The following is a 14,903-nucleotide window of genomic DNA, read 5'->3' on the forward strand; positions in this document are numbered from 1 at the left end:
GAAGCTTACAGTCATGGCAGAAGGCGAAGTGGGAGCAGGCACATCACATGGTGAAAGCGGGAGCAAGAGAGAGAGAGTTGGGAGAGGAGGCACGACACACTTGTAAACAACCACCTGTCACTCTTCCATCAACAGTGACATTTTTTCAAAGCCTAAAATTTAATGTTAGGATTTATGTAGCTAGTTACACTTTATTGTAATAATTACTGATTTGATTTGGTTAAAATTTGCCTTAACCAATTTTCTAGGGCTTTTAAAATTGGGACAACATTGTAGAATATCTAAGCTTTGGTATGTCCAAAAAAATCTGGGACAATTTTCACCCTTCACCTTTGGACAGGAGAAGAAAGGAAATTCAAAGTCACTACAAAGAACTGTTTACTTCTCATTCTTACAGGTTCAAAACTAAGTCATTCCCATAGGTTCTAGCTGAACTTGAAGACATCCATAGAAACAAACAAGCTAGGACAAAAGGCCAAAGACACCAAGGGGGTGGAGAGTGTGTGTGTGTGAGTGCGTGTGTGTGTGTGTGTGTATGTGTGTGTACACGGGGAGGGTTTTAGGCCTCCTGAGGAAAGCAGGCTGCTGCATCATTTTACCCCACAGGAACTTCCTGGGTGGTCTCCAGTGTGATTGTAAGAACCCTGCCTGGGGGTCATTCATGAAATTCCAAAAGGAACCAATCATTGTGGCCAAGCCCAGGTCACAACCTGGGCAATAACCACTTATGGGAACTGGCACTCCTCCTCCCGTTGCCAACAGGAAACCCAGAAGCCCCCACCTCAGGAGCCCCTCAAGGGTCAGTGAGTTCCCTCAGCCTCCTGCCCCCACAGCCACCTTGACATCAGCCCTCCTTCCTACAACCACTCACCGTCGTCATTCCCAAGGTCTCCCAGGCAGGACAGAAGCAGATTTTGGAGACAAACAGATCTTGGTTTTGCCCTACCAGATGTGTGATCTTGCACAAGTTACTCAATCTCTGAAAACCTCAGCTTCCTTATGTATGTAATGGTGACAACGACAACATCACATAATGTAAGCAGTGCTCAGTACAAGGATGTGGAGTAAGTGCTAATGCAGAGTGGCTGTGATTGCTATTACTATTAGCCAATGTCAAAGAACAGTGTCTTGACTTAGTGAGGCAGAGTATGTATACCTTGGAGAAAGAGATGTAAATGGAACTATTAACACACAACCCATCTTCTGTTAACCTACTACTTAGCTTAAGAAAACGTAGATTTCTTGTCAAACTTCTACCTTATCATTATCTCCCTGGGATAAGCATTGACTGATTCCTTCAAAGAGCCAGGAGGCTCCCATGCCAAGGGAATCTTTCAGTGACAACAATTCTATTCCTAGAACATAACTTATAATTACAGTCTGTTGCTGATATAGTTTGGATAGTTGTCCCTACCCAAATCTCTTGCTGAACTGTAACCCCCAATGCTGGAGGTGGGGCCTGGTGAGAGGTGTCTGGATCATGGGGACAGATCCCTCATGGCTTGGTGCTATCTTCACGACAGCGAGTGAGTTCTTGGGAGATCTGGTTGTTTAAAAGTGTGCTGCACCTCCTCTCCCAACTTCCTCTCTTGCTCCCACTTTCACCATGTGATGTGCCTGCTCCCACTTAGCCTTCTGCCATGACTGTAAGCTTCCTGAGGCCTCTCTAGAAGCCAAGCAGATGTCAGTACCATGCTTCCTGTAAAGCCCGCAGGACCGTGAGCCAGTTAAACCTCATTTCTTTATGAAGGTGTCAGGTATTTCTTTATGGCAATGCAAGGACAGACTAATACAACCACAAAGTTAGATTCTAAAAATAGAGGTGTTCTGGTCAACTCAGGTGTTTTATTTTAACAAGGCAGCTAGGGAAACAGCCAAATAAGCAGAGAATTTGGTTGTTTACCCAGAGATGCATCTAACAATGCCAATTACCTCACATCCTACCCCAATTTATAGAACACTTTGCTGAATGCTTCACTATATTTCATTCAATGCTAATTATAATCCTATGAAGCCAGTATTATTGTCTTCATTTTACAGACAAGGAAACTGTGGCTCACAGAGTTCAAGTTACTTCTCAAAGTAGTATTATAGTCAGTGGCAGACCTGAATTCAGGTCTGTTGCCACCACTTCTATTCACACCCACTATGGTGCACCGTGTTGAAGAGGAATTGGAAGATTTCATGGCATAAATATTCTTCAAATCATTCTCACACCCTTATACTTTAAAACTATTAGAGCTATGAAATATGCCTTTGAAGCTATTGCTAGGAGTAATAATTGGACCTTAGATAGCACAAAGCTGTGTGCCCAACACTCTGGGCTATCAAAAACAATCACTTCAAAAGGCACCCACTGTGAGAAACCATAAACAATTTGGGAGAGACTTCCCCCGTGTTTAGTCGGTTTCAGAACTAAACTCAGAATAGGTCTAGAACTGCTGCTCCACCAGCCCCGCCACCGGCCAGATGGACAATGCCCCTCTTCTATCTTAATCCGCTTCCATTTTCCCCAACTGCTCTCACATTTATCACTCTCTCGGCCACCAGCCAAGTCACATGCTCACCTAACCCATCTATCTATTCACTAGTCCCATGGGTCAAATCTTGTGACAGCACAAATTCCACTGGAAATCAAAATTCTTTCATTGAGTGCCAATTCCCGGAGCCTGCACCCTACCAGGGCAGAAAGCAGGTGGGGAGACACCCAGAGGTGAAAACAGCCTCTGTTGCCAGCCAGGGTTCCTATCACCAGCCCTCCCAGCCTGGCTCTTAAAAGGCCCAGGAGCACTCAGATGTGAAACAACTGTTTAACAATTCCCCTGATAACATCGGAGGGAAACCAGAGAAGAACCTGTCATCTGATAACCCAAGGAAGGTTTCTCATCCTCCAGAGCCCAAAACCCTAACCAGTGTGTCTTAAACTTTAAAAACTTCTTAAACTTAAAAAACGGTACAGAAAAACTACCCTGGGTATGGACTCAAGTGCAGATTTGTTGACCCCACTCTCAAATAATTTTCTGGAAGGGAGACAACAGAAATCAAAAATTTCCCCAGCATCCCAAGAGACTGCAGGTGGTAAAGGAAACTTGCCCCAAGATTCTCTTCCCCGAATGCTCCTGGGAGGAGGTTGCTGAGTGACTGCTTGGAAGTCTGCTTCTTTGTGAAACGCCCTGTATGTAACAGGGGCTTGATAATGGGAGCCATGAGTGTAATGCTCAGCTGCACAATGTTATAATACACGGCACTGCTTTCTTAAAATAGTATGAAGTGGATGAAGTTGGGAGAAAGGTTCGGAACAGTGTGCAGTCATGACTGAGGGATACCCTGAGCCAAGAGCCTTCCACTCACTGTCAAGTGAGAGTTGAAGGTGAGGCACTTCCTGTCAGCTCAACACTAGCACTGTGCCAGGTACTGGTCACGCTACCGACGGAGCAGGACCTGCCATATGGCTTTTATTAGAAAAAAATTATTAGGAAATTAGAAAAACTTTATCAGAAATCACTGGTCCCAAATTACTGCTCTAAGAAGGTCTCTGAGCCAAGCCAGGACTTCATAGTCACACTCTACAAAAATCCTGGCATTCAGTGACTTCCTGTCTGCAGAACTGCAGGTCACAGTGTGGCCACCTCACCGTAATAGGTACTCAAAGGCTCATCCCTGTAGCTCCAGATGCTACAACTCCAGGGAAAACCTATGGCTGCCAAGCGCTGTCTGGGAGAGGGTTCCCCATTGATGAAGACAATCCGTTCACGGCGTCTAAGAGTACGGAAATGGGAGACCACGGGAGTAAACAGACTGCCAAGCCACAGGGGGAGGGGTGTTACAAACACATGTACACATGTGTGTGTTTCCAACTCTGCCTCAGTGGTCTGGATCACCTCTGTGCCTTTGCTGGGCGGCTGTGTCAGCTGCGAGAGTTTTTCTTTGTATCTTTATCTCTGAATCTGTCTCCACGCAACATCTGCCTGTAGGAGTAAAGATAAGTATATCTGTGCGTGTTGTGTGAGGGGCAGGAAGAGCAAGTGGTGGCATGCAGGCAGCCCGGGCATGTGTCTGCACCGCACGTGTGTGAGCAAATGCGTCTGTTTAGGTAGTTCTAGAGCTAAGCCCTGGGGGGTTGCTGTCACCCTCCTCGTTCCAGCTAGAACCCCTGTAATTCTCACTGTTCCCACTTACAGTCAGCATTTCCTGGGAAGATTATTTAGTCCTGTTTCTGTTGTTTGCCTATTTCTATTTGGGGAAAGCTGGCCCCACCGGTTACTCCTCCCTTTCCTTCTCTCCCACAACCCACGACCTGTCCATTCTCTCTGCTGGCTGCTGGGGACCGGCTGGCTGCTTCCTCTGGGCTATGGCTGGGGTAAGAGGGCTGGGCCCTGGGCACACAGACTCTGAAGCAGCCCTGGAACAAAAGCACCAATTCCTCCACTGCCCTGGTGGCCCTCTTTTTGTGCATTTTAGCACATTCGTCACATGAGTCACCCTTCATTTCCCTTTCCAAAAGTAGCATTTCCCTTCTAAAGAAACAAGGTGGGCCCAAAATCTGCTGAGGGCACCTACTAACTTTGGAATTTTAGGCAAATAACGCTGCCCTCTGTGCCTCGATTTCAACACCTGTAAAATGGGGCTACGACCTCCCGCCATTCTAGCACTGCTGTGAGAATAGGAGATAATGGCTATGAGGGAGGGGCCGAGCAGACACCCCCACAGCAGTTAACGTGACTGGCAGCTGCTGTGTTTAAATCAGGGAACTTGTGCTCCGAACCCAAAGGTTAGGTGGGGTCAGCAACAGTCCACACCATTCTCCCAGCAAGTTAACTGGACACCCTCTGGAGACTGCAGGCATCGCAAAACCAGGCCACTGACCTCTTCATGAGAAAAGAGTCACTTGTCATCTGCTTGGAACCTGGCCAGCCTTCTAAGATGATCATGGTATAATCAGGCATATCAAGTTTGGTGCACTTCATTATTCCTCCCTGAGTGGGAGTCTGACTAAAATTACTAAACAGCATGGTCCCACCGCCCCCCCGGCCAGCCCCAACCTGCCTCTTACCCTTCCATTCAAGTTCCCAACAAACCTCTGAGCAGGGCAGCCTTCACAGGAACACTCCTGGGACAAAACACCCTCGGCTGGGCCTGGGGCCTGGGGCCTGCTCTCATGCCTGTGGAGGGCAACCCTCCTGCTTAACATTCTTTAGGCCCCAGCAAAGTACACCACAGCCCATGCTCCCTAGGGATGGTATCCCTTGCCCCATAGTTGCTGTGCCCTATGCTGCTGTCAGTTGGAGAATCCACCACCCATAGGTGGTAGTGGTGTTTTTTAAAGAACCCATGGAGTGCACCTACAAATCTCTAATGCTCATCTCCTCTCTCAGAGCTTTTCTCAGAGTAGATATCCAGGAACATTTTTTGAATAATTGATTAAAAGTCTCAGCTCGTATTAATCTTTGCCAAGTACTTTCCATATGGGTCCAAGACTACATTAAAAATTCTGTGTATTGTTTTAATTGGAAGTTACAGTCTCTTAAAGTTACTACAAGGGCATTGGAATATCAATTTCTGGAGGCCCCAAGAGGCCTAAGGAAATAGCAAAGCGTAGCAATGGGCCCCAAAGCGTGAAAGTCAGAACTCGAGTGTAGACAAAAGAGGCCAGAGATGCTTCCCACAAAGGATACTGCAAGCCAGCCTCCTTTATTCATCCCCAAGCACCCAGGGAATCCCAAATTCCTACTTCTGTCATTGTGGTGTGGATGAGGGAAGCCTGGTATTGACAAGGGAACTGGTAGGGCTAAAAAACTAGTATTTTAAAACAGCTGTTTCTGGACTTTTCATAACTAAATCTGATAAGTTTACCCATCAGCTGAAATGTGTGATTTAATTCTTGTGGCCAGAGGGCTTCTAACTGTCTCAGGAGCTGGGCTCTGCCATGTTACCACAGGCCCCGTCCAGCAGCACCTGCCCCGAGCTCCTTCTGTTTCTCATCCTTATTTGAAAGCCTTACCTGGACTCCAGCAGAAGCTCACTGACATGTTTTCCTCAAATTTTTATAAGAGCAATACATAAAAATGTAGAAAACAATTAAAGTTAAAAAGAAAATACCACCATAGTCCTATACTCAGAGACAGGCATAGTCACCATGTGAATACTCATCATATGTATATGTAACTATTACAGCATACAACATTTTGAATCCTGTTTCTTATGACATGGTCTCATGAACATTTTCTCACGTCATCAAATATCTTTGAGAACCTTTCCTTTATATTCTGTTCCATTCATTTCTAAAAATTACAAAATATACACTTGTAAAAAAACTGAACAAGTACAAAAAGATAAAGGAAAGTTCCCATCAGTCTCTAGCTTCTGCCGAGCCTCCCCCTGTGGATGACCACTCCTAGCAGTTTGGAGTATACCCTCCCAAACCTTTTTCTATGTGAGTAATCCAGATGGGCTTGTAAATCACTAGATATATGTAGCTCGCTGCTGTTTTACAGAACAAAATCTCACTCTGCATTCGGCTGCTTGTATGGGGAAGAGCTCAGTCAGGGAAAAACCACTACAATCACTATTCCCAAGCCAGTGCAGAGCTGGGCCTTTGGGCTGGGGCCAGTTGGTACCTTGGAACACAGCACTAAAATGCCAAGGCCATTACAATATTAATCTAGCCACTGGTGAGTGACCTCCAACCTGTACTGCATTACATGCTTTACAAGCATAATCTCATTTAATCCTCTCAATAGCCCTGTAGGAGAGGACTGCTGTACCCATTTCACAGATGAGGACCCTAAGTAAATGGCAGCACTGCAATTTCACCAAGCACAATTCTAACTGGTACAGTACCACCTATCTGTTCACTGATTTCTTTATTCATTCATTTGCTCTTCTACTTAGCAAACATTCTACAGGTCAGTAACACAGCAGGTCCTAAGAATAGCAGTGCACACCTGCTAATTTTGCAGAGACTGCAAAATTTTGACCAATACCGCCCAGGACAGTGTTTTCAAACCCAAATTTGTTCACCTGAAGATTAGTCAAAGAGAAATAAGGTACCAGGCCAATCCTACTGGTTCACCAAATAAGCCTCATGACAAAGGCATGCATAATGGACAATGAGTCAGCAACTTCGGTTGAAAACCAACAAGCAATGAACACTTTTTAAATCTTCCATTTACATTCTTCATAAAGCTTTCAGGAGAGCTGATACCTATAAAAAATACCTAGAAACCGAGGCGGGCGGATCACGAGGTCAGGAGATCGAGACCATCCTGGCTAACAAGGTGAAACCCCGTCTTTACTAAAAATACAAAAATTAGCCCAGTGTGGTAGCCAGCGCCTGTAGTCCCAGCTACTTGGGAGGCTGAGGCAGGAGAATGGCGTGAACCCGGGAGGCGGAGCTTGCAGTGCGCTGAGATCGCGCCACTGCACTCCAGCCTGGGCCACAGAGCGAGATTCTGAGATTCTGTCTCAAAAAAAAAAAAAAAAAAAGAAAAGAAATACCTAGAAATGAAAAACATTTCCACTGCAGGAAACAACTTTAATTTAAAACCAATTGTGAGAAATTAAAGTCATCAACTCTAATGGTGGCTATAAAATGTAAACTGGTGGCATAGTTACTCCCGAGAATGTTAAATGCTCTTAAAGCTCAGCTTCTCACGCACCAACGGACCCGAGCTCCAGCGCCGAGTCAGTGAAAAGTGAGTGTAGAGAACCTCACCAACCTGTAGGTTTCCCCAAAAGGAAAAGTAGAGTAATGAACAACTTACATACCCTTGTCTGTGAGATTTTTTCGAATGACTTGAATAGTAAGAATATCCAGAATAAGTGGATTCGGTATCCATAGCAATGGAGGGCTTGCCCTTGAGGAAGGAAGGAGCAGGTACTGTTTCTCCTTAGAGGTAGAGAATTTCACCTACCAGACTCCTAAAACCTCAAGGAGTCTGGAAATTAGAAGAGCAGGCACTCTTCAACAGGAACGAATTCTGGGAAAGAGGGAAAAAAACAAGACATTAATCTTCAAAGCCAACCTTAATGGGGCTGAAAGATAAATGACAAAGCCACATCTCCTCTCTGGGGTCTCTATCATGGAACAAGCAAGCGAGGGTGAAGCAGCTGAACTCTAAATGCTCCACCCACGCAGCAACCGGCTTTCCCAGGTGTCTGGGAGGGAGACAGGATAGGTGCTGAGCAAGCTGAACCCCTATCACAGCAGCAGGAAAATGGGAGGCACTCATCCACTTCCTCAGTGCGGCCTGACGCCTGCTCACTGGCTTTAGGAGGTGACTTTCCACATCTCTGGCTCTCCACACAATGCCCAGCCCCCAACTGCCAGTTTGCTGGTTATAAAAACAATACTCAGCAAAGTTGCTTTTAAGGGATTTGGTTATAATTTCCAAAAGTAAATTGAAAAAAAAATCTTCAATCTTTTTGATCTAGTATCCAAATTTCTGAGAATTTATCTTAGGGAACTGATTTCTTTTTCAAAGAAAAATTATTGTTGTCTCATTGTCTATAAATAATAAAATGCTAGAAACAATCTAAATGCCCTCAGAATACAGGAATTGGTAAGGAAAACATGGTTCATCCACCAAAAAAGTATCACATATGTGTAAAATGATCATTATAAAGAATGGAAACTCTTATAATGATAAATTTTAAAAGCAGGATACAGTATTGTTGATACACAGTGCACCAACATTACAGTTACAATCATATAAAATTGCCTTGGTAAGGACAAAGATTTTTAAAGGAGACACAGAAAATAAAAGCAGGCAATTTATTATTTGCAGGCTCCTGGGTCTTTTCCCACAATTTCATTAGATATCGCTTTGCAATAAAAATAAATTGGAAACATTTCCAAGTACATTCCTGAACTCCCACATGCTAAACTTTTTACTTCGAGAAAACCGAGATCCACAAGTTCTGTCTCTCTCTGCACCCCTCACCCCAGAGCTAGTCTCAGCTCAACAGGGTTCCTTCTTCCAGCGCTGGAAGCTGAAACTGCAAACACAGCCAGTGAGATAAGTGTGAAGAAAAAACAAAGGAGCTGTAAAGGCCATACCCTAACCCTCCTGGGAAGAGGCCACGTTTCCCTGATCCCAGCAATGACACGTAAGTCTGGAGGGAATCAGGTCAGCACAAATCGCCACATACCTCCAACACAGCCCCCATAGCCTCCCATCCCACTTAGGGTGTATTTACCCTTACCATTCATTCTTCCTGGGAGTCAGGTACGTTCACTTCCAAGGTCTGCCACCCAGGGCCAGTCTCCTTTGTCCCTGATGCCCTTACTTGCCATTTCACTTCTCCTCTGCCATCAAGAGCCCAAGGCTAGCCCTGGGGAAACCTGAGTTCTAGTCTGAGCCCAGCCACTGTCTTTCTTATGCCTCAGTTTCCTCATCTGTTAAACGGGGTAAACCAACCAGCCACCAATCTCACAGGTTGATCTGAAAATATAACCAGATACAGTTTCCAGAGGTGGGTTCCAATCTCGGGTTTTACTCACTTATTAGCTATCAGGCCCCAGTCAAAATGAGTAAACCTCTTTGAACATGTAACTGTAAAATGCAAACATCAGGGTTGCTGTTAAGACCAAATGAGCTAACAACTTTGAAGGCACCCAGCGCGAGCTCCAGATGTGCTAGGTAAATGAAAGTCCGTGTGTATCAGTACTTCCTTTGCGGGTTCCGAAACCCTTGTTCCTCTGTCTTCCTAATGAGAGAAATGCTTGGAAAGAAGCAGAGCAGATAACAGTCTCTGTGCCAGCCTTCCTGCCACAAAGCTCACCTATGGGTTCACCTGCAGTCAGACAGAATGGAGCTCGCATCTCAGTCCGCTGCCTACTAACTAGCTGTACACCTGGGCAGAGCAATTTCTCCTTGGAGCCTCAGAGATTTCCCAATCCATAAAAAGGAAGCAAGGCAGCCTATTATGGTGGGCGTTTGGTGGGGGAGGTAGCTGTAAAGATTAAATGTGAAAACAAACACAGCAGGCCTTTTTTAAATGCTAAGTTTTGCTCCTCCACTTACCCTACTTTCCTAGAAGACTTCAAGAGCTGAGTCATCTTTTTGTCTGCCTACTGTCTCCACCATTTTCACTAGCAATTTCGATCAGCTTTCAGCACCTCAGTCTCACTTCCTTTCTGCCCTGGGCTTTGCTGTTTTCTCACCTGCTTCATAACAGGCAGCCGTCAACATTAGGATGTGCATCGAAGATCTCCAGCCCTGAGTGAATTGAGATCCTCCCTGAAAGCCCCTCACCCAGCTCTCTGCTGATCTGCAGATTCTAATGTCCAGTTCCCTGGCCCAGAACACTGATTTCCCTCTCTCTTCTAGATTCATAATTAACCCTTCACAACTCCTACACTCTTTCTGCCTTGCATCCCATAACTCTGGATTCCCCAATCCATCCCAACTTCCAGCTACTTTTTGCTAAATGCTGCTGGAGTGTCTCAGAGGCTGGCGGCCCAGGCCCCGCAGATCTGGGCAGACCCAGCTCGGTGCTTCCTAGCTGTGACATCAGGGGGCAGATGTTTGCCTCTCTGAGCTTGTCCAACCCTGCCCCATAAAATGAGGTCATTTAATATTCTCTCTTCCCAGGGTTCTTGCGAGGATTAAACGAAACTGCAAAGGTAAAGTCTCTGGCACATGGTAACCCAAGTTTTATTCCCTTCCCCCTCTGCCAGAGGACTTCATTCCTTGTCCTCATTGAAAACTTGTGGCCACTCATTAAGACAACTCCAGACCTGTCCCTCAAAGGAAACCATGGATCCCAAATGCCCTCCAGGGAAAGGCTTTATCTAACTCTACCAACCACCCTAGTCCGGTTTCCCTCCCACAGTTCCTTCCTGTACTTACCAAAGGAGCGGTCTATACATGTTGTCACTCCCTCCTTCTCCACTGTCACTCCAAATCCCCATCCACAACACTCCACTGAAACAACTCAAAGTTGGCCAAGGATTGCTGTGAGCCAAGTAACATCCTTGTCCTCCTCCCCCAGTGCTTTTTATTTCATTTATTAGTCCATCCACCTCCATATTAAGTGGCATCTACATGACCATGCTAAGCAACACTAGGGCACAGCAATGACAAAGGCACACTGCTTGCCCTAGCAGAGTTTCTCTGTAGCTCGCTAGCCTCCAATTTGATGCCACTTATGTTACTACTTCTCTAACACTCCCTCTCCTCTCCCCTCACCACATTATCCCTTAACATTCAAAACTCTTCTCATTCTTCTCCATCCACAGATTTCCTACGGCAGAAGCTCCTTGAACAGAGCAGCTATGTCTTACCTCCACCCAGGATATTTTGAACATAACAGGTACCCAACAAATACTTACTGAAAGACTAAAACCCAAGGGCACATTTCCTACTGAGATTCTTCTTGCTCCCCTTGGGAATGCCATCATCCCTCTCAAAGGTGCTCTCCAGTATCCTGTCCTGTTCTTCCCAATTCCTCAGCTAAAGCAATACCCTCATCCTATGGATCCAGCCCTGTGCCACCTTCAACACCCTCTCTGACCCTCCCCTCCCTCTACTGATTCACAGCCACCCACTTCCTCCAGGCTCCATCTACACAGGGCTAGACCACTACAAAGCCTCCAGGTGTCCTCACCAGTCTACACACAGCTCAGGCCCCTTGTGAGTCATACCGTTTCTAATAGTTACCAACTCTTATCCTATCCAAGATCTGAGTGAGGATTAAGAGGATGCAATAAGAGGCAAACTGAATAAAATCCAAAGTGAACTCGACTTTGGATTTTCAACAGACTTAATAGAAAAGGATATCCTGAAGCTTATCACTGCAATGATATATCTATGAGATAGTTCCCTTGCATATACAATAAATTAACGAAACTCATGATAAGGTCAGAAGGAATCCCTTATCACAAAAGATAATAAAGCAATGAAAAGGAATCAGGTTCCCAGGGTAATAAACTGAAAGACTGTCACAACAGCATGAATGGGACAGTCATATAAAGGTGGGAATATGGCTCCTAGAACCTAGAACTGTCTATCACAGTGACCCCTCATATGACTCATATTGTGTTTGGCCCAGGCTGGGCAGCAACCAGAGTGACCTTTTAAATTACAATGCAGACATCACTTCCCTGTTTAAAACCTTTCCATGGTGTCCCACTGCACTTTAAATAAAATACAAAAATCTTTCATTTGGTATGCAACGTCCTGCCCAGCGCGCTAGCTCCCTCCTCCTTCTCTAGCCCCAGCTCCTTTAAGGTAGTCTTAGGGCTTTGGCAGAGCCCCGTATATCTGTTGGTACTCACCCTTTACGTGCTCTGTTTTGCCAAATTCCTACTCATCACTCCCTAATTTAAATACTGCTCCTTTCAAGAGGCCTTTCCTGATCCTTCAACCTCAATCAGGCTCTTCTCCAGCACCCTGTACTCTTCCTTTCTATCCAACTTCCAGTGATACATTTGTTTGTGTGAGCACTTATTGTCTAGCTCCTTTACAGGCTGTAAGCTCCATGAGGGCAGAGGCGCTTTCATGACTGTCTTTCCAGCTCCTAGGACATTATGGGTACCCTATAAACGTCTGCCGAATGAAGGGTTTTGTGGCAGATCTTAGGACACGAGGCCATAGATTCATTGTGGGAGAAACTTTAGAAATTATCTATTTTAAATCCTTAGTTTTAGAGGTGAAAAAAAAAAAAAAAAAGATGCAGATATTAGATAGAGCCATGATACCAGAACTATCAAAAATAGAGCTATACTACTGGCTTGCATGGCAGTCCCACTCAGGGGCAGAGTTCATACTCCAGACACACTGAGTAAAAATCAGCAGCAGCCTCTTTCAGCCACTGCCCAAGAGCATCTCGCCTCACCTGTCACCCACCCCTTAAGAGTGCACTGCTTGGCACTGCTTGCGTGGGGGCTGGAGGCAAGTATCAGGGCAGGGCCAGGCTCATCGAACCACATCGCATGCAGGCAAGGTCAACACTGGGAGATAGGTGCACAGGGTGCTTCTGAGTGACAGTGTCTTAAATTCTGGACTTCCTAGGCAAAAATGTCAGAGAGAACCTCCTTTGCCACCCTTTATCAAAAGCAAAATGAAGATAAGCAGCCTCAAACAGAATTCTCTCCTAAAGTCATGTTCACTCATATAAAAATCCTACTACTTAAAATGAAAACACAGTGTTTAGCAAATCGTATGAAGGAAATAATACGTTATGATAATGACAGTGGTAAACACAAGCTAACCTTCGCAAAAAGGAAATTATAAAAACATCAACAGCTCTGCCTAGAGCTATTAAGTAATTAAGGGAGCTCTGGTTTGGAAAGTTACTATGTAAGGGGTACAGAGATACGCACTGAATTTAAAGAGACACTTTGCTTCCTATGCAGTAAGTAGATCTATTTCCAAGGAAAAGTGGTGTCTGGTACAACCATGCTTATATATGCTGTGTACATTACATTGAATATTTGATTTTTATATAGAATTCTGCAGAGATTATGCTATTAATTATTATTTATATTTTGTCTTGAAGCTAACATTCTTCTTAGGGGTACCCATTTTTAATTAAATGGTACTCAAGAGGAAAATGACAATTGGAATAATTTTGTTTAGAGTCAACTATTCTTCTAGAGAGTAGCAATGAGCCCAGATTGTGGGTTAAGAGCATTCGAATCCTGGCTCTAGTACTTACTGTGTGACCTCAGAGCAAGTTACTTAACTGCTCTCTGCCTCAGTTTCCCTAACTGTAACAACATTTTTTATTTTACTTATAGATCTGTGGTGGGCATTAAATAAGATGATTCATACAAATTACTAGAACAGTGCCTAGCACATGGTAGGCACTCACAACTATCAACTACTACTAGTATTCACTAGAGTAAAATTCCTTCAGTTAGGAAGAACTGAAGGGGTTGTATGGCATAAAACTTCTCTATCATTTTCACTGAACTTATACACATTTTTCTGGTCTCTGCTACCACCTTTAACTACTACTATTAACTATAGCTAAGTAACAAGTGATTTCTATTCTGTTTCTTACAGGCCTCTATTTACCATCCCCAGGTTGGAAGCAAATGTCAGAGAGACCAGAGAATACTGTGTGTGTTTTAGTGGGTTTATTTGGAGGGGCATGGGCCTGGAAAGGAGTGGGCAGAGATGCAGGGCAGATCTATAAAACATTTTGAACTTGTGGTCTATAAACCATCAAATATCATGCAGGTCACTGATGTGAGGATCTTGCTGGGCTTATGGCATTTGTGACAAACCCATTGATTCTTTTATTACAACAGCTTATAAATGAATGATTCTGGGTCATTATTTACAAGGAGAGAAAACATTAACATCGTTTTACTTGTTTGGCCAATGATTTCAACTCACCTTGCCAGAATAACTTCTCTCAGCTCCAGTCATGAATTACCCCCAAAACACCTCCAGCAACTGGGTACAGATTTCTGAAGAGCCGTGAATTAACATGTCTGGAGTTACGTGATGTATATTTGAAGGCAAGTGACTCTCTTGTCCCCTGCCAGATATTTAAACTTCAGAAAAATAGATCTCATGAGTACCATCTCCTCTGTAAATCTGATGGTACAGAGTCTAATCACTGCTGATCTGTAAGTGGGATTCAGAAGGACACTGCTAAAGACAACAGAACACGCATGTATCCTTGCATCAAACTTTAGTACTGCTAACATCAAACCAATACTGCTAACAGAAACATGGTCCAATCACAAGCCCACCTAACCATTTCCATCTTAAGGAAAATAGAATAGCATGATGCCCAAATCACATGCCCTATACAGCGAGACCCCAACCAGCTAGCTGACTTTACAGAGATGATGGTAATACTCTAACAGTTTCTAGTTGTCAAGTGTTTACTATGTGTTAGATGCTGTTTAAAGTCACTTACATGTAATATCTCACTTAATCCTC

General features: G+C 44.5%; 1 protein-coding gene across 1 annotated transcript in view; it reads right to left on the minus strand.

Moving 5' to 3' along the window:
* Positions 1-14,903, minus strand: part of VANGL1 (VANGL planar cell polarity protein 1) — a 52,203-nt gene that overhangs the window by 34,898 nt on the left and 2,402 nt on the right. The window contains exon 2 of the mRNA XM_028830038.2: positions 7,768-7,979. Within this exon, the coding sequence (XP_028685871.1) occupies positions 7,768-7,838 (71 nt within the window). The 5' untranslated portion in view covers positions 7,839-7,979. The remainder of the gene's footprint in view (positions 1-7,767; positions 7,980-14,903) is intronic.

The sequence above is a fragment of the Macaca mulatta genome, chromosome 1 (genome assembly GCF_049350105.2).
Source record: "Macaca mulatta isolate MMU2019108-1 chromosome 1, T2T-MMU8v2.0, whole genome shotgun sequence".
Lineage (NCBI taxonomy): Eukaryota > Metazoa > Chordata > Mammalia > Primates > Cercopithecidae > Macaca > Macaca mulatta.